Below are 25,571 nucleotides of genomic sequence, written 5' to 3'. Positions count from 1 at the left end.
GTCGCAAGGATCTTTCTGTTTTCATTTCAGTTTTTGCACTTTAACATGACAGATTTAAATGTCAGTTCAGTTCTTGTTTTTTGTGTTGTGAAATGTTAAAGATGACAGTACCAATGGTGTCTCAACAATTTGTATACAAACGTTTTCATTTAATGGCCATTAATGGCGATTAAGGAATTTCCAAATGTGCAAATAAATGATTTTTTTTGTCTATTGACAGCCCAAGTTTTTTTGCAACGACCTTAGAGGGGGTCATTGACACATATATGTCTGAGACCTTTAGTGATAGAACAAGACCATATGGATTTTGTCATGTTCCTTTCCAATGAGGCCATGCGTACAATAAGTGACTGAGAGAGGTGCCACCTTCTCTGTTTGTATTTCAATGCCCTCAAAACATTTAATGTTTAATATCCATTTAGTTTAACCAGTTACTAACAGTTACTAGCAAAAATCTACTGTTGAAATATCAGTAACTGGAAGTTGTAGTGATCCATGAAAATTTGTACACTCTGAACATGTGCACTTGTTACATCTCCAAACTAAAGGCCTGGATGATTTTTATTTTTGTATTACTAATATGTTCCACCTTTTGTATGGATGACTGCAGACCTTAATTCATGGTAGAGGGGGTTGGTGTGGGTCAGCGCACAAGACCAACCCGGGCTGAGTCACGTCGCCCTGACTACAGGCCAGGCTCTGACTCACCACTCCTCAACGCACTCACTCCTCCACATGCATACGGCACAGCAAAGGCTCTGGAAATGTATTAGTGCACCACACAGATGGAGACTCTCGAGACAATCCTTCTGACACCTTATTGCACAACAGTGCACAATAACTTTCGTTTCTGCAGTTGACTCGCCCCCGATGACGTGGATTGAACGATGTGGGTGGAAAGCTTGTTCAAGTGCAGATGTGTGCATTTGCATTCGCTGTTGATGCTTCCCACCGTCCGTCCGTTGCTGTCCGTGAACAGAAAATGCATTCACTTCATTTTCACAGCAGAAGAAAGAAACACTCGACAAGATCACGACTCTTGCTGTCCTGCTCCTAAATGGTGGAACGAGCTCTCTGATGACATGAGGACCACAGAGAGCCTTTACATTTTCAAAATAAAAAGACACCTCCTCAGACTATACCTCGACTAAAAACACTAACAAATTGTAGCACTTAAATTGTACTTATAATGGATATTATCTACAACAAGTTGTAAACTTATGGTTGAAATGCACTTATTGTAAGTTGCTAAATGACATGTAATGTAAAGACAGACTGTACTCCTATTGCCACTGCTCCAATGGATTTGGCGGCAGGTAATACTCACTTAGTAGTACTGCTATCCATTAAGGTTAGTGAAATGTATTAAGCACAGCATAAAGCTGGGCACCTCACAACACTTTCACCTCGAGCAAGAAGAGACCATCATGATATGCTTTCAAAGGGACATTTCTGCTCTGTGAAAAAAAAACAAGAAGATGAATTGTTTGTGGGAAAAGTGGTTCTTCACAAAATAGTTAAGTATTTGAAGCTATAAATGGTTTTTCCATTCAGCTCAGCTGCAAGGTGGTGTTCAAGATGGGTCCTTCAATCAAAAGGAGTTCACACCTCCGCCCGCTACTGTGCTGTCGGATGAGACACAGAGGTGCTGAGCACAGACCTTTCTCCTGAGCGATACAGGTGGTCAGGCTTGGTTCACGTGACTATTTTCAAAAATAAAAAAGGTTAACATTTTTGTTATATCCACTTCCACAATCCTAGATAGATGGATAATAGATACTAGATTAGATAATGCATACGTTATAAAACCTAGAATTGAGCAGGAGACAAAAGACTGGTAGTCATTAATACTGGAGTCGAAATGGACCCAATAGACGAGGCATTGATGCATCCATAATAATCACGTTGTATCTTGTTTTGTTTCATCAGTAAAAACATGAAAAGTTGGCTTTGTCATGTCTGTGTTTCAGACAAGACCAGAAAAGGTAAATCCTTTTTTTCAATTTATTTTGCTTTTGTGCTCTTGAAAATGTTTTCTTAATTTATTTTAATCTATTGTATTGAACTTGAATGACCACAGTTACTCCTCATCAATAATAGATTCCTTTAAGACAAATGCAAACAAGTGGATGAATCTTCATCTCACACGGCGGTTAGGCCCTTAACTCAAAACAAATCAGCAACCTGCTGAAATACCGGCAAAAACGTCCGTTTGCAACGCCGACTGAGCCCACCGGACAGTAAGAGACTGATTCTCTGGGCGGATGTTTGTGTTTGTAAAGTCATATTGTGGTACTCTATTGGCTGAATCAACAGGTCCACTATCATTGTGCATTGATGTTGTATTGCATGTCGTTACTGTGGTGCATTTGTTTGGTGGGGACCATCGGTAGTCATTGCCACTGAAACCTTTGAGGAGCTAATATCAATAATAAGACTTGATTTATAGCATTAGTTATTAACCGCTGTTAGCTCACAGTGGTGCCCCGTTATTTATGATTTTTCTCATTTTTCTCAGTGATTATTAATAACTCTCTTGGTGTCAATCATTTTGTTTCACACTATATATACGACCCCCTGGCATTCCCAACAAAAGCATTCTTCCAACAAATGAAGTGATTAAATGTAAGTGAGTTCCTTGAGATAACCACTTTTCCTGTAATGATGGAATGGAAACTTTTTATTCTGCCATTAGTTTACAATAACATTGTACACACTCGTCTGGTTTGTAGATTTCATAGCTGACATTTTTTTTTTCTTTTGGATAATTTATTTGTACTCAAACATTGAGAGACACAGCGTGTATCTATAAGCTTTCAGCGAACTACACAGTGAAAACACTTGCCAGTAACATTTGGATTCGTTCAGATTCTGATGATAAAAAAAGAAAGGGAGAACATAGGAGTTAGAGGGTGATGAATGGAGTCTGCTGTAGTACAACAGAATGCAAGTGACCAGAAAGAGCTTCAAAGGAGCCCTTTTGAGAATGCAAATGAGCAGAGGAATGTCATCTCATCCTGCTTCGCTTTTATGAAGGACAGTGAAACAGACGGCATGTTGTCATCAGCTCACCTTCTTTGTGTCTTTCTTTGCCGGAGAGAGTAAGGCCCTTGAACGCTCTGCAATTTTCTGAGAGAGGATCAAATGAAGAGAGAGTTAGGAAGAGTTTTTCCGTATTAAAGGGATCAGACAGTTTTATTTTCGCCTGTAAGTGCGTAAAATATAGACCACTCAGTCAGTTGTGGTGGTCTGTTTACCAGGTGATTTTAAGAAGATATTGACTGAGAGTAAATCCATGTGTACCTTCTGCAGATCCCCATAGCGCTGCACAGACTCCGAGAGTTCGGTCTTTAGTCTGGTCAAGTGCAGACGGTCTTGCTGTGCAACAAAACAAGATTATGATTAATTAGCTCCAATGTTGTTTAATCCACAGTTTATTCGTCAAAATGACCATGAATGAGGAAGGAGCATGAGGTACCCGTGAAGAGCCACTGATTATATCAGAGAGCTGTTTGATGAGTTGGCTTGTGCTGGTGATGACTTTGTTGTTTTGCTGCTGCATGGAGTGTCTGAGGATAAAAGATTGGAGAAAAAGCCAAGAGAGGGGGAAATGGCATTTACTGAATTAATTCAAAGTCAAAAGTTCAGAGTATTGCACGTAATAAATATGAAATGAACTGTCAACATGTACAATTATGAGGGGTGGACAAAATAAAGAAAAGTACAAAGATCCTGTACTTTAATCATGAATATAAAATGCAATTCAATCATCATCACAAATAAACATAAAACATAAATATCAAGACACAGGCCATGTCCTCATGCATCACCTTTCAAAAAAACTTTTTATATCACTTCGACATCAAAGGTGCAGAAACCTGAAGCGCCTGCATCAAGAGTATTCATGGAAACAAAAATAATACATATATCCAATACATATTGTTTCGTTTTCCTCTGTCCGTTTACCCGCACTGTTTTATTTGTATGGAGCAGTACAAAGAAACATTTAAAAATTGATGGGTATAGCTGTAAAAAAAAAACTTTAGCAAAAGGTATGAAAAAATAAATGAAATACCAATAGTCAAAAGTGCAAACAGTAAGCAGGGTAAAAAAACTGGGCTATTTTGTGTGCATCATCACTGCACATTGTATCGCCACCACACATCCACATGCCTACAAGGCCTGCACTGTACAAGACCATTCATCAGCAGACTTTCAAATTAACCATAACCTGAATCAAACTATGAGTTGCTTTGGATGCTTAATAATTAGACTTTTTTTTTCTTCATAATGGGTTTATGGGTTTAGGGAAATCAACAAATCGACAAGTGGACTTCATCCAGTCTTGGAAAGAAAAGGCAGTTTACATACCCCCCAAAAAAGAAACAAACATCCCATAGCGGGAGTCAGTGAGCCAGCCTGCTCTCAAGAATATGGGGTTGCGATCACGTTTACCCGATGATGGACAGAGCATTAATAGCTGTCTGATGGAGTTGAACGGTGTAACACAGCCAAATCCTTTCCGTAGCTCTGTGTTTTTACTTAAAACTCTCTCTGGGGTGAAAGGTTAAAGGTCCAGCCATATTCACAACTGTGCACCAGATCCACTGGTAGTCCGGGTTAAGACAGCTATTAAAAGTCTATGCTGGCGGGTCACCCTGCTTATAACCCTCCTTTCACTCAGCAGCCTTGCTTGCCACAAAAGGCCAACTCAAATCCTCCAGACTTGACACCATAATGGACATCCCTACGGAGATAGGCAGCTACACAAACACCCCTCTGCTGCTCCTAAGCCTACTCAAATATTCATCTACCTGTAGCTAGTGGCAAGAGCAGACGGACCACGGTGCGCTGGGGCTAGAAGGGGCAAGTAACTATCATTCAGTGTGGGTTCTCCAAAAAAGGCAAGTATGATTAAGAGCAAAAAAACTGATGAATATCTCCCATCATGTCTTTGCAGAGGAGGGCTAAAGAGCAGACGAGTCAATGAAGTAAACAGGCTAGAGGCTATATGTTGCTGCCACAAATAAAAATGGACTGTGAGCAAATAATTAAATTGGACTGTAGCCAGTGTCTCGCATAACAGACAGACAGGGTGTCTTCTATGTGGGGAAGTCTTACACTAATCTCATCAGGGTTTAAGACTTAACGCCACCAAGGAATGAAGTATTGTCAGAATAAATCGATGAAATGAAAATGTTCCGTTATACTTACATTTTTTAGGGCTAAGCATGCTGTGACATTGATTTGCTTGCATGATCGGCCATTTGGTACATATGCTTCATGATTAGAAATTATTTATACAGACACATCAATCAATCATAAAAAATGGTTACACACTAACACACACAACAGAAAGATTTACAACCTTGGCAGCTAAAAGGTGACGGAAGATTTCTTTAACCATTTTAGCATTAAACTTCCAATGAAATGGCAACTACAGAACTTTAGATTCTCTTCTTTAACTATTCCACCAATAAATAGACAATATGTATGGAAGTAAATCTGTGTCATCGGGGGTTGAAATAAAAAGGTGATTGAATTTCTAGCACTAAATATTTATGCATTGAAATTATGTACCTGAATGTATTTCAACATTAAAACACCGCAAAAAAATTTACTGTTAAAATATTCAACCCAAAAAAATTCAGCCGTGAGACACCAACATCCGGGACACTAAGGTAGAGCAATCGATTCTAGATTCAAGATCAGGAGCGTGCGTCAAGCAAAAGGAGCGAGCACCCAATACACCTTTTGCTTGTAGCCATGTCCAATAATAACAGGGCTTTAACTCTTCTTTATGCCATCAGTGTGGTTTGTGTCTGTAAGATTCCGTAATAGACAGCTGACATTTGTACATTAACAGACTGTATTGGACATGAACTAAGCGGAAGTTAAACGAGAGCGTACAGCCGCTCAGAATACGCCTCTTCTTCTAGTTTTGAATTAATTTAATGATGCTGAGATCCTTCGACAAGCTGTTAGGAGTGATTGGCGGAGTTTTGAAACCAGGAACGCGCTTGAAGAGGCACATGAGCCGCTGTATCGTAGTGGGGGGGAGGAGGAGGGCAGCGGCATTAACGGAGCGTGGAGACGCATAAACCCGACAGGATATGCAGGAATAACCGCAGTAGCGCCGAGTGCGTAAAGTGGTCGGTGGAAGGATCCTTTTTCTGAGCGGCACAAGCCGATCTCAGTTGGGTATTAAGCGGCATTCAAAGTCCATGTAACGTTAAATGAGGATCTTCATGACCATGGGTAAACTTTATTGAGGATCTGGCACAACACAGCGACCTGCAAGTAGCGCAGTCTTACATAAAGGGATGTACGTTTTAATGCGAGGCTTTAGAATTTAACTCAAAGGGATCCTGTATTTGCTCATAAAGTCTGAAACGAGAACCAATTTTTCAGTGACGGTGTTACGTGCCTACTGGTTTTTGAACCTACTGCTTTTTGAACTACTGGTTTGGCTACGCGTGCATGTTTGTTTTCCCCCGACAGGCAGATGTTGTCTGCCTCCGTCACTTAAGTCGTAGCACATTTGCAAACATATTGTTGAAAATGTTAAAAAATGCATCCGATATCCATTGCAGCGATTACGATTGTATAAGTGAGCACTACGTCATTGCCACGTATGAAGAAATACATAAAAGAACATTTATTTAATTTAGCCACAACCGGGATTCGAACCGTGTCGCGCAAAATAACATCATGCCACAGAGCAGCTGCATTACACACTCAGCCAACCAAGCTTACAGGATACTTGGTTGATTTGCATACTTGTAATAAAGTTGTATATTGTCAGTGGTAAGCAAACGTTTTGGTTCAGGGTGAACATTATATGTTCTTTTATATATTTCTTCTTACGTTGCCACACTGATGGCATAAAGAAGAGTTAAAGCCCCGTTATTATTGGACATGGCAACAATCCAAAGTCCTACACACACATACGTACATAATTTCAATGCATAAATATTCAGTGCTAGAAATTCAATCACCTTTTTATTTCAACCCCCGATGACACAGATTTACTTAGATAAATATGAGCAGTAGGTTTTCACATATCATGCAGACAGTCTGTTAAAATTGGAAATTCAGTTAAAATGTTGTATCTTTTAGCTAAGGATGAGGTCATATTCTGCACACTGACCAAACTCGATCGATTTATTAGTTAGTGACTCAATCAGCGGCCACTTTACAGATGGATGGCTGTATTCATTTGACAGGTAGAAGTAGAGGCAAGTGAAAGGGTTGGACTAGCAGTCTAAAAATTTGCTTCATTGTTGCTGAACCCTAGTGGAACATCCGTTATTCAGTGAAAGCCCTGCTCGCCACTGATACGGTGATAATAATCAGAGCTCACCCACCACTGAGGGGCCTTGAGAAGACCTTTGCAGTATAGCACTCTTCCCCCACAACAAGCTTGCGTGGCGGCTAGAAACAGCATGCAAAAGATTAAAATTGCTCACTCAGTAAATTCCAATCAGTCACCTCTGTTGTGTGTTTTATGCTGCCGGCTCAGGATCTGACATTGCTTTGAGGTCTGGCTGGTCATGGTGGAGAACTAAGGAGTCTGAGACTGGAAGAAGCTGGCGACTGTGGGAGCTGTGAATAAGGATAGGGGTTGTGGGGGTGCTGTTCTGACAGCAATCACAGTTTGAGGGCTTTACAGAATAAATCAGCACTTTTAATGAGTTCTGTTTTATAATATTTCTATCTAGATTTGATGATGAGGACGTTTAAATGACTGTTGTCTGACTGGAATCTAATCGCTTATGGAAAGTGTTTTTAATTATTCATGATGTATACTGATAACATAAGACAATTGTCTCTTGAACTTTTAATTAACTGTATGTGTCTCATGGCAACCTGCCAGAAAAGAGGCAGATATTGGTACTTCAACTTAGGTGTCATGTTTTGAAGCTCAGAGGTAGAGGCCATAAATACCTGTGTGTACTGCAGAGTAATTTCTTTTGAAAATGAGCTTGGGTGTAACCTTTGCCACTGGATACAAAAGCGGAATTTTTGTGGGATTCTTTTATCCCGCGGCACAGAAAGGCAATTCAGTCTTTATCGCTACGCGTTCAGTGGACGGGTCTGGCATGAGCTGTTTGCCAGGTCTGGAGGGGTGAGTCTGGATAGACCAGGACAATTCCAAGAAGTAGCTAGCTTGTATGATGTGTTGTCCAACCTTTTCAGAAGGTAAAAGTGCTTAGAGTTGTTCTGAGGTGAGTGGCTACACAGTAAAGTGACAGTAACATGTAATGTAAAAATAACATGTAATGTAAAGTGGACAGATGTCATCAAAAAGAAGGAGAAAAGGACAAACGAAATAAGCCTGGAAATTACAAAATTCCATCCAGGCTTAACCCTGGATCCTCACCTCAATACAGCTAGCCAATCAAGGTTCCAATAGATTCTAGATGGTAAGTTGAATGTTTTAAAGATGTTTTTTTAAGATGGTCACAGGTCCACCAATCAGGTGTCTGATGGCAGAAGGTTTCCATGAAGAACACTTCAAGCTAATCCAACCGCTTTAACCTCTCTGAAAGAGAGGAAATGCACCTCCTGATAAGTCCAGTTATTATGTGTCTGCTGTTTCTAGTTACCTGCAAGCTAGCTGCTGGTATAAGAGAATACAGATTGTGAAGATTTGGACTTGCATAAAATGTCATTCAAAGGAGTAGTCCTCAGTGACAAAAGTAATAAGTAAGTAAGTACTTAAATACCTTGGTAAACTCATGTAGTTAGTTAATCATGTAGTTAGTTAATTTTAGCCATTTTTGATGTAGTCCTAGTCTTTTAGACAAAAATGCATGTTAGTTTTAGTCACATTTAGTAATTTGAAAGTATTTCATGTATTTTTCTTCGAATCTTTATTTTTGGAATGCGTTGATGGATTCCATGTATTGTTCTTTGAATCTTTATTCAAACTCTTCTATTTCTTCCGTGGCACTTGTCAACTCCTTCACACTTTCAGCTATTAAAATGTTCAGCTCCTTTCTGGCTTTGCAACCATGACTTTTCAGCGTTCTAGCTCTTAAAATTGAAACTTTTTTAACATGCTTTCCAAATGCAATTTGTTTCAAATCCTCTTAAACTTCTTACACTTTTCAGCTTCGCCAATCTTTCAGCTACAGACACAATTTAAACTTCAATTGTTGACAAAAGTCTAAACTATTTCATAAAAAAACAGCTTGTTGATATCAATTCTACTTTTTTTCACAATCATTAATTATGTTTCATGTTTTTCAGTCCTCTTCTGAGTTTTACATGGGTTTCTATGTTTGGAATGTTCCGTAAATTTAGAGTGAGGGAAGCATCAGAAACTGGTAAAAAATAAATTGGCACTTTTGCCCTCACTGCCACAATATTCACTTTTCAGGCTTCATTTTTAGATTAAAACAATATCGCGCTTGTGCTGGTCGGACTCATATGGGTTTGGAATCCCACAGTTATTTACTTTTGTCCTGAGGAGCCCGAGAGTGAGACAAAGTCGGTCTCAAGCCCCATAGGCTCCAATACAAACCCGGCGAAAAGGAGAAGGTACACCTTTTTGTAAAACTTCCGCCAGAGCTTTTTCAGGACACAAAGAGACATGTAAAGCATACTGATGCGTTCGGTAGAGTCTTGTGTCTTTCAAAATCCAATCATTTTTTGGATACCCTGTATAATTTTGCGCCAGAGGAGAGGTCAATTCTGTGTAAATCGCTGTCTGTCTCTGCCCTCTGAGCTCGTTAGTGACTGCATGGGCTCCGTTGTCACGGTTACTCGCTCACGCACGCTTCTCTGTCTGTGACTCACAGTTGATCCATATTAGCTGATTAGTGCAGTCTGACAGAACTTGATGGTATTCTGGTCTTACAGAGGACATTTCAGAACCTTCCATTCCTTGCCTCCACCCCCCCTCCTCCTCCCCAGGTGCTCAATTGCTGAACCATAACAGCTGATTAGTAGAGTCACATGATGGAGCTATGCTTTCTGTCAACAAACATCTCTCCCTTCCTTACCTTCTTCCTCTCTTCCTCCGTCCTTCTCCCCCCCAATCATTTCGAAACCAACCCCCCCATGGAGGGAATTACTGTAATGTTTGAGGCCTATCAATTAATAACTTCTTAGTTTGAATAAGGAATACTCTGTCTCTCAACTCCCCCACCCAATACCATCATTTCAAAATAAAAGCTGCAATGATTATCTGTAATTTAACCATGAAGCTCAGGATAAAGGTGTTTTGTTGAATACTTATTGCTCTTTCAAATAGTACTACGACCACTACTAATATTGCTAGTACTTCCAGTATTTCCATTGGTATTAATACTGAAATTACTTTTACTATTACTAATATTACTAGCACTTCTAGTAGTACTTCTAGTACATCAACTGGTATTAATACTAAAATGACTCACTTCAACTAATACTATTAGTATTGACACTGCAACTTATAGTACTTTTATAATATTAAGAGTAGTACTACTAGTATTTCTACTGCTATTAATACTTTCTCTTCCTCACTGCTAATCACTCACCCTGTCTCTTTCCCAATCTCTCTCTATATATATTTCTACCCCTCTCTAGTTTTCTAGTAGTACTCAGTAAACTGATTCTTACTTCTTACTTCCAAATATATTTTTCATTCTTCTCAGCTTTTGTCGGTTTTCAGTTTCTCCTAGCTTCTGCCATGTATGTTTTCTGCCATGTATGTACTTAAATGTAACAGAATTCTTTGTATGTCATTTAAGCCTTTCTTGTGTATTCATTTCAGCTTCTCCCGTTTCTGTGTTTTCAGCAATTTGTTTAAATAAATTTCAGCTTCTCTGATGTCTGTATTTTCAACAATGTTTTAAAATGTTTTTCTGCAATTCTTTCAAATTCCTTTCAGCTTTTTTCATTTCTGTATTTTCAGCAATTTTCTAAAAATAATTTCAGCTTTTAACAACTAGAAATTCATTTTCTAGTTACAGTCACATTTAAAAGCCATATTAAACTCCTTTTCTTCCCTACTTAGACCCAGAGACCCCCTGTCTTGTGTCTACAAATGCATAATAGTCTAGCTTGCGGTACTTAAGTTGTCCATTAGATATCCATCGTAGGATAGGTCTATAGAAGGGGTGGGCAAACTTTGACTCGCGGGCCCCAATGGTTTGAAAAGTTGACAGAGGGGCCAGGAACAAATGGATGAAGTGTTTGTGTGAGCTAATATAAATGATATGTGAAAGATCATTACATGAAAAGATTTGGCTTTTAACAAGTAGCAAAGCATTTATTTGCAAGGCAATTTAACACATTTGCAACGGTTTAAAGCTCCGCTGAAAAACAGGGACCTAAACGCAACACTTTGTTGTTTTTGTTTACTTTTAATCGCAATGCTTTTGACATGTCCAACGGAAACGTCATGGTCCTTTATTGTTTCCACTGTGAACTTGCTTGTCCCAACTTAATGTCCTACAATCTGTGAAATACATAATTCTTTGGGGTAGATCATGAATCAGCCAGTCTCGACTGGACCTCGTCTTTTGTTTCTCTCCTCTTTTTGGGTTTCATGACCAGTTTTTTCTCTTCTGTCTGTCCTCCGGGTTATCCTTCACCTGCACTGAGCAGTCTATCAAAAGCCTCCACCTGTCACGTATGCTCGCGCGTTCTTTGTTGCTTAGTAACAAACGTACAGTGGCCAAGACGGTTTAACCCCGTCTTCTCAAGTGATTGAAGTGCATGTGTCTCATGGGCAATCCACGAGGCTTCAGAACCCTGCAAGGAGTGTTTGGAGAAGACCGTAACGGACTGTCTCATCCAGCTGAGGAAACGCTGGCTAGCGTCACCAGAAGACGGAACAGCCAGGTCCGCATGAACATCTCTGCTAGCCGACCAGCCTCGAGCTGTTAAACATATCTTCATCTCCACGTACATCGGTCTCTGAAGTTCCGCGGCTTTAGCCTGCTAACAATTAGCTAAACTGAGACAGCGGAGCTAAACCTAAAAAAAAATCGGCGCGGTCAGTATCGCTGCCCCCCAGTGACTGAGCGGTCTGGATGATGTCATCATAACACTTAACAACCGCCGTATGGGGGCCATACTTTTCCCATGTCTGTTAGGTACATGCAAGAGGAAAAGAATTTCTTGTCACCACCACCACCTTGTCACCACCAACATTTTCATCTCGTTTCATTAACAAAAGTTAGAAAAGATCCGTTTTCATCGCATCTTAGTCTCATCTTAATCATGGGAAAAAGGTCATTAACGAACATTTTTTGCCATAGTTTTCGTCAACGAAATTAACCCGGGTCTGATCCCAACCTAAATGCTAATAGTAGAGTGTCAGAACATGTGACAAATAAAAGGCACAAAATGTATTTCCATTATGACTACGCATGCAAGTGGCGGCTGATCAAATAACACTTATCTACATATATTTGGTTGCATTTAAGATGCTGATCGAGAGCCTTCCACAGCAATGGAGAGGGAAAGTTAGGTTCCCAGATCACCAACAGTGTAAAATGACATCCACATGGGCCACACAGCAGTAGTTATAAAATCCTTCTGACATTTAAATGTGCATCTCCAGCGAAATATACACCTACTGTCTGTATGAAAATTGGTCCTTTCACGTGGGTTGGAGAAGGTAGAGTGATGCTTGCCTGCTTGTTGTGTAAGAGTGGAGGAGGACAAGGTGGAGAGGTCTGTTAAAGGTGGCTAAGACATTCCCCCCAGTTCTTGTGCGTACGTGTCCAGTGAGGAACAATGATTTCTCTGCTTTCCAGGAATAGCTCAAGTAGTTGGTGTGTGATTACACGGATCGGTATTGGTCAGTTCCGAGACTCCAAGGCCTCTAGTGCCATGCCAGTAAACCTGGGGGAAATGTGAACGAGGCCCACAGTTGTGTATTATGGGTGTATTATGAGCATTACAGCAAGTTAACCTAATTAATGACAAAATATATCTCAACATTGAGGTACTTCTCTTGAACTGTTTGATGATTGGTATGTTTGTGATTGCTTACCACGATGACCATCTTAGTTCAGTCTATTGAACATGCTAGCGTTTTCTAATTAACATTAAACACAAACTACGGCTGACACTGATGGTAATGGCATTAGTAGTCAAAGTGCTAGGTCATACACCAACATATTGGATAAATGTTTAATGTCCTAATAGTGCTAATGAGAGAAGGGAGTATGGTAGACAAGTAGTTATTTTACATGAATGTCTGAACCAAAACCAGCAACCAGGTCAAGTGCTTACTTATTAGTTAGACCTAGAAAGCAGTACAACCATCCAAAAATAGGAACAAATAAGTGTTGGTTAGAGTAATGAGACAGTTTTAAAAACTTTTAAAGTAAAATAAGTTTCAACAGACGGATCATGACATGCAGATTTTAAAGAATAAAGATTTTTTCATCCAATTAGATCCAGCCCCTGCGTCTCTATGTAAGAGGGCCGTATGATCCTAGTATGTTTAAGTTAATGTTTAATTCAGTGGTTCCCAAAATGGGGGTCACAGTGAGCCGACAGTGGGGTCGCAACTTCATCACCAACCCTAAAAAGAAAAAAAAGAAACAGACATGAGAACTTGACACACGTTGTGTTCGACCTACACCCCCGAAGTGTCTCAGGTTACAAGTGGATTCTCGACTTCTACACTGTCTACACTATTTTTCTTCGTCTCCTGTTCATTTTCGGTTTCATCAAAAGTTTTTATTTATTGTGTCCGTCCTCTGGGTTTTCATACACCTACTGTGTGCCGCCACATCTTTGCTTTGCATTGAGAAAGTCTCCTCAAGTTGTATCAAAAGTCCAACTGTTTGAAATGCTTGTGTCTCAGGTCAATGCGTGAGCTTTGAGAACCCTGCAATGAGTTTATTATTGTAAAAAACGGGGAAGGCAGGTCTACATGAATATCTCCGCTGCCCGACCGTCTGCCCAACAGCCCTTAGCTGAATGTGACGAGATATAGAGAATTCACAAGCCACAGCCAATTTCTACCTGCATTTGGCTGATGACCGGGTGCTAATAGCAAGCCTTGGTTTGGCATCCTTTTAAGTACTGTGTTTCGGTCCAGCTGCAAAGAATCTATAGTAAATCTTGTCTCCAAAATGTAGTATATAAGTATATGGTCAGCTAGTGTGAAATGAAATCATTGACATCAACAACACTGTTCTCCTGATATGGAATATTTCATCATTAACTATAAACCCTTTACTCCCCCTGTGAGTTTGCTTCATTCATCCTGGTCGGTGTTTACAATGCTGCCGGTGAGCAACGTGCAGGAGGCATAGCAGACACTTGACGAGATACGGCGTGTGGAGTGGACCAACCTGGACACCTTGGTTATTGTTGTGGACTTTGAGAAAGGATACCTCAGTACAAACTGTTTATTAAATGCCCAACCAGAGAGGAGAACATGCCGGATCACTGTTATACCACACCTGACCACACCTGGGGATGGGTATTCATTTGGCAGCGACAGTGGCGCATGGAGTAGCGTGGTGGCCTGGGAACCGCAAGGTTGGCCGTTCGCATCTTAGCTGCTCTATGTGCCATTATTGTCCCTGAGCAAGACAACCCCTAACTGCTCCCCAGGCAAAATGTAAACCATGGGTTAAAATGCAATGTAAGTGGCTTCGGATAAAAGTGTCAGCTAAATGACACAGCCAGGTTGAGGTGAATGTGTCTATGAGATAAGGAGGGGAGAGAGCTGGAAGCTAAGCTACGAGCTGGCAGAGGTGTTGCTAGGAGGCTTATAGACAGGTCAATCTATATGTGTGGAAGGACAGGTATTGGTTAGTAAATTATAAATCAAAAGAAAGAAAGAGACTCAAAGCAAAACAGATTTCATGCAGAACAGTGACACAATAGCGGTTAACTTCACTAACAATGCAGTAAACATAGAAACAAGAATAACGACACATGCTACTCAAACCTATGCCAAGGCCTATTGGGTGTCTTGGTGAGGCAACAGTTTGTTTGAGCTCTTCAACACGCAAGTTTTTTTCAAGGGGGTAGAGGAGGATTTCTTTCTGATTGAGCTGCTTTGGACGGTAGTGAGGACCTCTGTGGAGGTTTGGGCACGGGGAGCGTTGGGTTGGAGAGGCCTAACCGCAGAAAGCTGGAGATTCTGATTCCAGAATCCTATCATTGACGCCAGTCCATTCGGAGTACTTGGTTGGTATACTGTCTTTAACCTTACAACAAGTCATTCAATTCGGAAAGGTTGATTTGAGGAGGCTCTGTTGTCTTAACCTTACATGGACGAAAGTCAATTTGGAAAGATTGGTTTGGAGGAGATATTGTCTTAGCCTTACATCGACCCCGAAAAAAAAAATTCGAAGGGGGAGCTCACAGTCCACAGCAGAGAGACCCCTATGGTGTTTGTGACTTGAACAAACAAATCTCAGGACTGTTTCACGAAGAGAGAGAAACCACACATAGGTGCACAGACAAATTCCTTGGGAGATTTGTTCTGCAGCAGCAATGCATTCACTAGTACATATGGACAATTTCAAAACTATGCAATGGTGGGAGCCAAAGACCAGCGTGTGTGTGTCTGTGTGAGTGTGTGTTACTCACAGACTCTGTCGTAGCTCTTCTGTATCTCTAGATGTCCCCAGTGACTGTAGATTCTTCTCTAGTGCAACAACTGAAGGAACAATAGAAACAAAATGAAATCTTAAAGGAAACATTCCATTCATTCTGTAACCGTGCCATGAAAATAATTTAAGTTTGAATTCATTTGAAATCTTTATTAAAGATACATTTAGCACAAATGCAGAGCTAATTATAACAAAAGCATTATTGCTACTTTCAAACATTTCAAACAAAGACTCACTGGATAATTTCAGAATTATCTTAACCCTGAACTAAAACCAAAGTCTTAATCTAAGTCACCATTTATATAAAACACTACTTATATTACTAACACTTAACCACAGACATCATTATGGACCAAATGTAACCTGACTGTAAACCTAGTTTTAACACTTTTATTTAAATTGATAAATCATGAAGTAACTTATAACCATGATTAACTACAGTTTTTGGGACGCGTGGTTAAATTTAACTCTAGACCTGTTGAATTACTTAAATAGAACCTGCCTGACAAGGGAAGTTGGCTAGACCATCTCAAAATACAACACATTCTGAAAGAATTCAAAAAATTCAAGCTCAAGAGCCCTTTATTCTGCAGCAGGACAATGATCAAACCTTCCCCCAGCAGGTCCACCTTTGTTACTGAGACGAACCTCGATGAAGGTTTTGGAGCGGTCTGGTTAAAGTCTGGACTTAAATCAGATATAAATATAAATTGAGATACTGTGACCTTAAACAAGCCGTTAATGCTCTAACCATCCAATGTGGCCGGCTCTCACAAACGCTTATTTTGCCGCCAAGGGGGGAAAAACCAGTTATTAGAGCCATGGGGCAAATACTTCTTCAACATTGGGCCATGTAGGTTTGGATAGCTTTTTACCCTTAAGAAATTAAATAATTGTTTAAAAACTGCAATTCTTATTTACCTGGGTTTATTTTGTTTAATATAAAAATGAGTTTGATAATCTAAAACGTATGTGTGATATGCACAAAAATAATAAACCCGGAAGGGGGCAAATTCTTTTTCCACATTGCAGTATTTATCATTTGAAGGAAAGAAGTCTGAAGCCAACTGTCTTTGGTCAAGAGGTCACAGAGTAATTATGTATAAACTCGGGCGCAAAGACAAATGCCAGCCACACACACACCGGTTTAGTGATGAATTGTCTTTTTACCGTTGGCGTTGATCTGGAAGATATTGGAGGAGGTCTCCTGAAACACATCTTGCAGTTCTGAGGGGCTGACCTGTGTGGCTTTGGAGAAAACATTATATCAGCAAACATTTTTTAGGCCAGTGGAGCAAAATACCACAGCACACAAGGTGCTGATCAGAGAGAGGCAGCATGTAGCTATGACCTACTTTGTACTTTTTCATCAAATCTGTAGTTTAAAACAATTCTTACCTATGGTATAAGTGCCACCTGGTGCACTTGAGCCTCTCCCAAGTTTCAAATCGAGCAGAACCAACTTGAAAAAAAGAATATCCTTTACTCATCACGAACACACATTAGTCTTGGCTACAATATCCACTTATCTGTTTGAAAAGACTCCAAACACAACTCCAACAGGTTATAAAATATGATATGCAAATGAGTCCAGAAAGTGTGCACATTGCGGTGCTTATATATATTTCCTCTGCAAAGCAAGAAGCTGACAAAACTGAACACTGAAGCAACAGACAAACCTTGCCACCAGCATTCGACACAGTAAACCACCAGATCCATATCTCCGCCCTTCAGGAACTTGGGTGTCACAGGTTCCGCGCTCTCTCTTCTCTCATCCTACCTTGATGGTCGCACCTACCGGGTAACTTGGAGAGGATCGGTGTCGGAACTTTGTCCTCTTACTACTGGAGTTCCTCAGGGCTCCGTCCTGGGTCCCCTCCTCTTCTCAATCTACACCAACGCTCTGTTATTCGCTCGCATGGTTTTTCCTATCACAGCTATGCGGATGTAGCAAGAGGAGCTTATTGACAAAGCCTCCGTATTGAGATCAATCTGCATCCGCCAATCACTGGGGGGAGGGGCTTCCATAAATAGGTATGGACCCATGGGGTTCCACGCTGACGTCGATCCAGGGTTGCTGTGACGTCCCTGTCAGGTGCGGACCATTTCATGGGCTCTTGTGCCCTCGTGCCGCAAGGGTTTTGTAGCCGCGGCTTTTACCGGTGAGTAGCGCGTAATCCTGAGTCCCCTCCTAGTATAGGATCTCTCTAATCAGCACGCTCTATTACGTAGCCGCCGGTAGCAGCGGTGGAGGCTCGTAGCGACGCAGAGTAAATGACGACTGCCTGATCGTTAGGTACGTCCCTTTCTTTTCTTTAAACTCCTATCGTGTCCTAGGCTGTAGTGCTCGTTTGAGTTTAAATTATCCTCCGCCGAAGGAACAGTGCTAGCCGGCACCGGAAGAACGCTGCTGTTTTGCCTTGTGTCAGTCTGCCATCAACAACGCAGACTTCTGCCGATTCTTACGGGGAGTCTGAATGCCGCTTCCACCGACGCACCGGCTCCGCGGCTGTGAACTGCCCTTCGCGTTCGGGTGTACTACCTGGCCGGCTCACCCATAACAACAACTAATTGTCCGGCATCATCAAACGCCGGCATTGGGCAGCGGCTATCTGAGCCGCCGCTACAGCCCCGTTAATTTGGATTTCTTTCTTGACTGAGTTGATTCTTTTTGGTTTTGTTCTTTTTGTTTGAGTAATTGTTTCTGATGGGTTCAGTCTGAGTTTGTTTTTTTGTGAACCGTGTTATATTGTTTGAATAATTATTCCCCTTTGTTTGTAGGTGCTGTCACGGCCCAGGTGGTGGGGTCGGTGTCCTCGGGCGTGGTTACCCTCTTTTATGACTGCGGTGCATTTGAGGCCTCCCGTGTTTGTGAACCCTCACGTGTGTGCGTGTGTGTGTGTGAGGGGTGCCTCCTTTATTTTATTCTCTGGGATCCACACCCGTACCGGGCTTCCTTCTCTCTCCCACTGGTAAGCCACAGCCCTACTCTGCATTGTTGTTTGTTACCCCCCAGTCCTTGAAACCATATATACTGTTAACTTAATAAAATAATTATTTTCATACTGGAACCACGTCTCTGGCTATAGTACCAACGGAACTACGTGCTCGAACCCTGACCACCTCTTTCATACGGGTTAAATCTTTGGGTGGAATTCCCAAGGTGGCGTTGCAAGAACCGAATAGTATATTCCACGTGATCACCCCCACTCTCCGGTCACACTGACGACACCCAACTAATTCTCTCCTTCCACGACTCGGACACTCAGGTGGCGGCACGGATCTCTGCATGTCTGACTGACATCTCCCAGTGGATGTCCGCTCATCACCTGAAGATCAACCCCGAACTACTTTTCTTCCCTGGAAAAAAACTCTCCCACTCAGGACCTGACTGTTACCTTCGGTGACTCTGTGTTAACGCCCACTCAGAATACTAGGAACCTCGGCGTGACACTCAACTCCCAACTCTCCCTTACTGCCAACATCACAGCGACAACACGACCCTGTAGATATACGCTCTACAACATCAGAAGAATGGTGAAACCCTACATCCCAACCCGCACACTCCGCTCTGCATCTGCCAAGCTGCTTGTTCCTCCCTCACTGAGAGAAAAGCACTCGGCGAGATCGCGACTCTTTGCTGTCCTGGCTCCCAGATGGTGGAATGAGCTCTCTGATGACATCAGGACTCCAGAGAGCCTCTACATCTTCCGTCGAAAACTCAAGACACACCTCTTTAGACTCTACCTTGACTAAAACACTAGCAAACCGTAGCACTAACAAATCGTAGCACTTAAATTGTACTTATAATGGCACTGTTCTATAACATGTTTTGAAACTGCTTATTTGATGAAAGTTGTACTTTCTTGTTACTTGTTCTTCTGAATTTGTATCTCTATGTGGAAATGCACTTATTGTAAGTCGCTTTGGAAAAAAGCGTCAGCTAAATAACATGTAATGTAATGCCCCTTTTGAACAAAATTATTAAATTAATCCTTTTTTTAGCTATATACAGGCGATTGTATGACAACAAGCAATTTCTGCCTTTTCTGCGCAGGTTTTATCTCACACACTCACTCACAGACGCACAAACAGACTCCCCTCCACATTTTTATTGTGTTTAGATATTAGGTTATTGTATAATAGCCTTTGTTGTTTTCAAATGTAATTGATCTGCTAGTTGTTGTTCTTTAACGAGAAGTTTTTTGTGATTTCTCTGTGCATATGTGTACTGTGATGGTGGCTGGAAACAGTCACTGTACAAACTGAAACCTTCACTTCCTTGCTCTTGATGAGTGAATATCAATTGTGAGACTTGATTTATGGTTTGGTTATTAGCCCTTTTTAAGGTGGTGCCCCATTATTTAGTTACCCTACTTTGTGAATTATCAGAGTTTATTAATCATTTTATTGATCAATGATATAATTTCACACTAGCTATTAACAAAAACAATGACACTGCACCGTTTCCCACAACTAAAACCTTTTTTCAGGATCAGGATACTGATACAACAGAACCATTGAAATACCTCTATGCAGGCAGTGACTCGGCCAAAAGGCATTGAAAATACTCAATTACATAAAAGGTGGACCAATAACAGACACTGAATGGTGTCTCATTAAAATCTCCTGCAGCATTTATCAATACAAAGTAACAAAAGGTTGGAAGAGAACTCATAGAATCTATGGAAGCCCAGTGTTTGCATTGAATTTGAAGTTTTCACCCATCGGCTGTGTCGGCATGAATTTACTTGCTCTCATGATGAGTACAACTGAACTGACTGAAAGATATATCTTATTATGCTTCTTTTGAGATACATGTTCTCACTGCTACTATATCAAAAAGCACAGCAAGAAAAGCTTCAGAATACAGGCAGACAGGGCTTGAACAGAGGTCTGACTTAATGGCTTTCCCTGTGCCAAGAAAAAATGTACATATACAACTTCCAAGTAAAGGTTGCATGAAATGAAGGGCTAAACTTTGAAAAGGAAAGAGCAGATATACGGAAACACTGGCTGCTGCATCCCTCCACAAGCACCCCAGCTACCCTATTTCTGCCCAAACTTCTTTTTTTTCTGGCATGGAAAACCCAGTGATTGAGCTAAACAATAAAACATCCAAGCAGATGTCGCCGACACAATGCCTATGATCTTCTCCAGTAAAATACCTTGTAGCACAGCTCCATAAATGAATAAATACTGGCTGTTATTTGCAAATCTTTATTATTTATCAGTGAGTACACACTTTTTCTATTTTCTGTCTATATAAATATGACTTATAAAGAGAGGTATTTTTTCATAGACTTCTATACAATCATACTTATCTTTGCAAATAGAGGAGCTGCCCCCCTATGGTCCTTAGAGAGACTGCAAGTTTTAAGAAACTGCCATCTAATAGTTTAGGTTGAGACTTGGTGAAATTATAAATATAGGATCAGAGTCTCTAATCTGTTAGCTTGTTTAAAACAAAGAACCAGAATCAAAGTCTTAGAAGTGGACAAAGACTCTCTTTTTCAAGTGGTCTCAGTCGGGTCTGACCCTAAGTTCCAACTTTCACACCAGCCTTGTTTTCTCAATGCTCATTTATTTATTTATTTAGGGGGATTATGTATGGTAATGTTTGGTTTAACAAATGCCACAGCGTCATTTTTCATTGAAATTGTAGAAAAGGCCTGGGCTTGACATCTATGTGATGGTGACTTCCTGCTTTTGAAATGTAGACAAATATATATATTTGATAGATGATGGGAGAAAAAAGTAGGAGATTTCGGCCTAGAATAGTTGTATTGAACAACTGTGTACTGTTATGATGAATTCATTTAATGGACATCAAATGCTGTGGGAGCCTCAAATGCCGAATTTAACGGCAGGGATGATGATGGGGTGGATGGGGAAATTGGCATGTCACTAAGCCAAAGGCTGTCATCAGGATGGGAGTTTACCGTATAAGTTATGTGGGCAATGCCGTTTTTCTTTTTAAAAAAGCATACTGTCCCATGTCATTACAAATGACAGGGAGGGTTAATGGCCTGGAATTATTACAGCTGGCTGAGATCAACATCATAAGCTGCACAAACAAGCACCCTGAAATTACTGTAATTACTGCATTTTTTCAAAAGTGCAGGGGTACATACAAAATGCCCCAAAGGGGAGAGGTGGATCAAAAATTGGCACAAAAATAGAAAATGTGAAAGCAAAAACATAGCAAGACAGCGTGGAGAAACCAACAGTCAAATTGTGACCTGGAGAGATCAAAGATCTGTGAGAACATCTCAACTTAACTCACCTAGCTACCCAACAAATCGTCTCGCTAACTACAGTCCAACCAGATTTTAAGACTCTGCAACACTAGCACCGCCAAGACAGTTTTTTCCTAGTGTAATTGTCTGAAGCCTTGATGCTGTAAATATGACAAAAAATATTTGAAAGAATTTATACCTCTGACTGCTACCACAGTGTCATAGACGTCAGTTATCTGTGCAAAAAGAACTGCGTCAAGAGGCTGCCAATAGGAAAAATGCACTACAAACTATCCAATGACACTATGGATGTCTATACTTGACATTGACAACACACGGAAAAAACCTTTTATTTATTTTTAAGTCACGCCTTTATGTTTCAAATTATTAATCGGTAACTTCATAGGAGCTAGTTTATTGAATATATAAAGGCTAGACCGTCATACTTGTTCATGGTTTAACACAACAGTTCCTTAAAGTCTACTCACATTAAATTGTAATTTAACTATACATATTCTGAACTCTCTTCTTATACTTGACAAATGACAAATGAGTGTAAACTGTGTGCCCAGTCCATGTTATCGCCAGACAATCCTTTTCTGGGGGAGTAACATAAATGATTATCTTTAACACTTATTCTGCATTCATGATTTCATTTCATGATGTTTCTTGTTCCCTGAAGGGTTATTTCACAACCAGCCCAGTGTTTGGTAAATGGTTTGAATTATTTCTGCAGCTTTTTATCTTTTCACACTCCCTCACAGTAAAAGACCCTGCACTGTCTCTCCGACTCAATGTCATGGACCTTACCTCGCTTAAGCTGACCACAAGAGTTGCTTGGTTTAACTTTGTGACAGGAGGTGATCTAGCTCCCTAAATAGGCCTTGAACCTGCTCACAAATACATCAACAATGTCCATAAAAGCAGCTCGAAGACACTGAAATAAGTTCAGGGTTCATATTTCTTGGCATATTACATAAGAAAGCTGCACTTGTTAGCCTAGAGCAGGTGTGCCCTCACTGTCACCATCTTTGGAGGTACTTGTTCAATTTCTGTTTTTGAGTGGTTAGGGTTTTTTTTGGGAGGCCCTCTGTTGTCTGAAAATATGTCATCTTTGGTTGGAAATGAAAGACCGGGAGGGCCGAGCAGACCAGTCGTAGGGAAAACATGCATTCCCTTCCTGGGCAAGAGGATCCTACGACCAAAATGCATAGTGCCTTTCCGCCCTTCATCAAGTAGTGCTGCCAAAAGCCTCAGGATGCTAGAGGAGCTCAACCTCCCTACCGAAAGGGAAAGCTGGGTGTTTTCACATAACAATAGTGCTTGAGAAATGTGCAGTTTCTGCACTTTGCAAGTTAGGAGTGTAGTAAATATATAAAAGTAATTCATGGTTCGGATGTTTGGAACCTGTTCCTTTCATTTCCATCAAGCAGCTGTGTCTCGAACAGAAACCAACATTTATCATTGGACTACCTGGACGACTTGCTCTGTCAAAGAGACTCATGTCAAAGAGATTCATCCAGACTGCCTTCTTGCTTAACATAGATGGGCAGGCGTGAAACAATCATAATCAAGGGGATGAACATTTTATAATTACACTCCTTACAATTTTTGGAAATACGGCTTCCTAAATTGCCATAGTAATTAAGTGTGTGATTCTCTTTTTTAATGTTTTGGTCAGGTAGAGTTGATTTGAATTAAAAGAAAATTATTGCCTTGTGTTTTTTTTTCTCTAAGGACTTGATTTCTCTTACCTTATTTTCACCATAACGGTACAAATGGTAATCACTGTTGAATTGCTTAATATGACCCGGATGGTATTGAGAGTTTTCAGCATGCTTTTACTTGTAATATACATGTCAAAATAAAAGCAGATAGAAAGCTGTACAGCAGGAAATAATTTAGCGCATTTCCATTTGATGATGAACCCCAGCAAGTTGATTATAGGCGATTTTCACTTTAGTCGTGTGGTTGATTTTCTTCTTCCTCTAAGCATTGAATAATCAATACCAAGTGCCATGATTCTTACAACTGTAATGACTGAGAGTCTCGAGCATGCCAGGGATGAATTACCATCATGCCCTCATGGAGTGGCTTGTCAGTAACACAAATGTCCTATCTGAAACATGTTCAATTATACTCTCAAGTCTGAGGAGGGACTTAATCAAGAGCTCCCATCTCAGTATGCCTAAGGTCATTGGCTGTCTCTCGTCAATGAGGAGGGACACGTTTGACTCTTTCGCCCACGTTTCTCTTTCTTTTGCTGCAGTAGTGTGTTGCTTTGTTTCTAATTACGATTCATATTCGCCATACGCTTGCATTAATATTTCCAGCTCAATAGGGGTGACGTATGCCAACCAATTGTTTGTGGTTGTTGCCATGGTAAATCGTAATATCATGTCTCCATTCATGCTGCCTTTATACTATGGTGTAATCAACCTACTCCGAGTTGATTTAACCAACTCTAAACAGCTGTTCTGAAACCCAAAACTCTGAGTTTCCCATCTCAGGGTAAATCAACTCAGAGTTTAGGGTTTGACTCAGTTTGTTGAACCTCCTACCTGAAACAGACCACCGAAGTCTATGTGGCGATGGCTATTTTATTGTCTTCTGCAGGTACAAATAAATGCTGAAACATCCGTATCTGAGTTTCCCTAAACACATCTGTTACAAAGACACTAATTGTTACCGCTCAATAAACTCTATAATCACATGTTGACAACAATCTGGTTTCTGCCTGTTGTCTGAGGTAAACCAATCACATCATATCCTTAAAACAGTACAAATGTATTTCTTTGAAAAAATATTGTATCTTGTAACCTCTTTTTACATTTGGTTGATCACACATGTGCCTTCAAGCGACTTCAAGTGGCACAACCAGTACTCAACAGCACTTACACAATGTGTTGATAGGCTGTCACACTGTTGATATGCTATAACTATATATTTAGCTCAAACATGGGTCTAAATGTATATCAAGTTTCTAAAATATACATCAGTGATTGCACATTAGAGAAACAGTTAGAGCAACACAGCCATGAAAATAGCTATTTAAAGCAGGGAGTGAATCAAGCTGGGAGAAAACAGGAACCACATTAATTCAAGAAAAATTCACCTTGAGGCATACATACCCCTCCTCCACCGAACATGCATGTTGTGCACAGCTTCACCCCCACATGCTGCTGTCTATGGTGTTCTGCTCTGTTTAGCATCCTACTATGTCTCCCAATGCCGACAATGCACGACAAGATTAACAATGATGAGCTTGGTTCTACTGTGAACGAATACTATTCTCTTCATAAGCGATGATGTGTCCAAATGTTTTTGCTTGTTCTTAATTTCTGTCTGTCTCCCAATGAGACAGACAATTGGAAAACAACAAGAGGAAACAAAGTTAAGTCATTAGATAAATCTAGCTCAAGCATTTACTAAAATGAGAGAGGAGGAGAAGGAGAGACACTTTCGATGCCTAAAAATGAATTACTCAACGGTTGTTTATACATGGCTAAAAATCTACAGGCTCAAAACTAAATCAACATCTTACATCGCTGTAACTACATTGTCTTCGCATACTTGGCAAGATTATAAAAAAAAAATCTGCTCCATTGAAGGTTTTGAAGAGCAAAGTGGCATCAAAACACTACATGATTTAAGCCTCTATTACGTCTTTTTAATGGGAACGTTCATAAGAAAAAAAAAGCCATGTTGCAATAATTTCATATGTATCCATTTGTCAGGGGGGGACGCG

The 25,571-nt window shown here is 40.5% G+C and overlaps 1 protein-coding gene across 7 annotated transcripts in view; it reads right to left on the bottom strand.

Annotated features, from left to right (window-relative positions):
• tsnare1 (T-SNARE Domain Containing 1) overlaps positions 1-25,571 on the bottom strand; it is a 161,088-nt gene that overhangs the window by 100,970 nt on the left and 34,547 nt on the right. For all 7 annotated transcript variants that reach the window (XR_009957046.1, XR_009957045.1, XR_009957047.1 and 4 more), the window contains exons 3-7: positions 16,755-16,832; positions 15,562-15,631; positions 3,479-3,569; positions 3,304-3,378; positions 3,073-3,129 (exon numbers count right to left, since the gene is read on the bottom strand). Coding sequence is in view for 3 of the 7 variants with exons in the window: in XM_062565319.1 (XP_062421303.1) it covers positions 3,073-3,129; positions 3,304-3,378; positions 3,479-3,569; positions 15,562-15,631; positions 16,755-16,832 (371 nt within the window). In the remaining 4 variants the exon portion in view is untranslated. The remainder of the gene's footprint in view (positions 1-3,072; positions 3,130-3,303; positions 3,379-3,478; positions 3,570-15,561; positions 15,632-16,754; positions 16,833-25,571) is intronic.

Source organism: Pungitius pungitius, chromosome 11, assembly GCF_949316345.1.
Source record: "Pungitius pungitius chromosome 11, fPunPun2.1, whole genome shotgun sequence".
Classification (NCBI taxonomy): Eukaryota; Metazoa; Chordata; class Actinopteri; order Perciformes; family Gasterosteidae; genus Pungitius; species Pungitius pungitius.
This window is presented reverse-complemented; position numbering and strand designations above follow the sequence as displayed.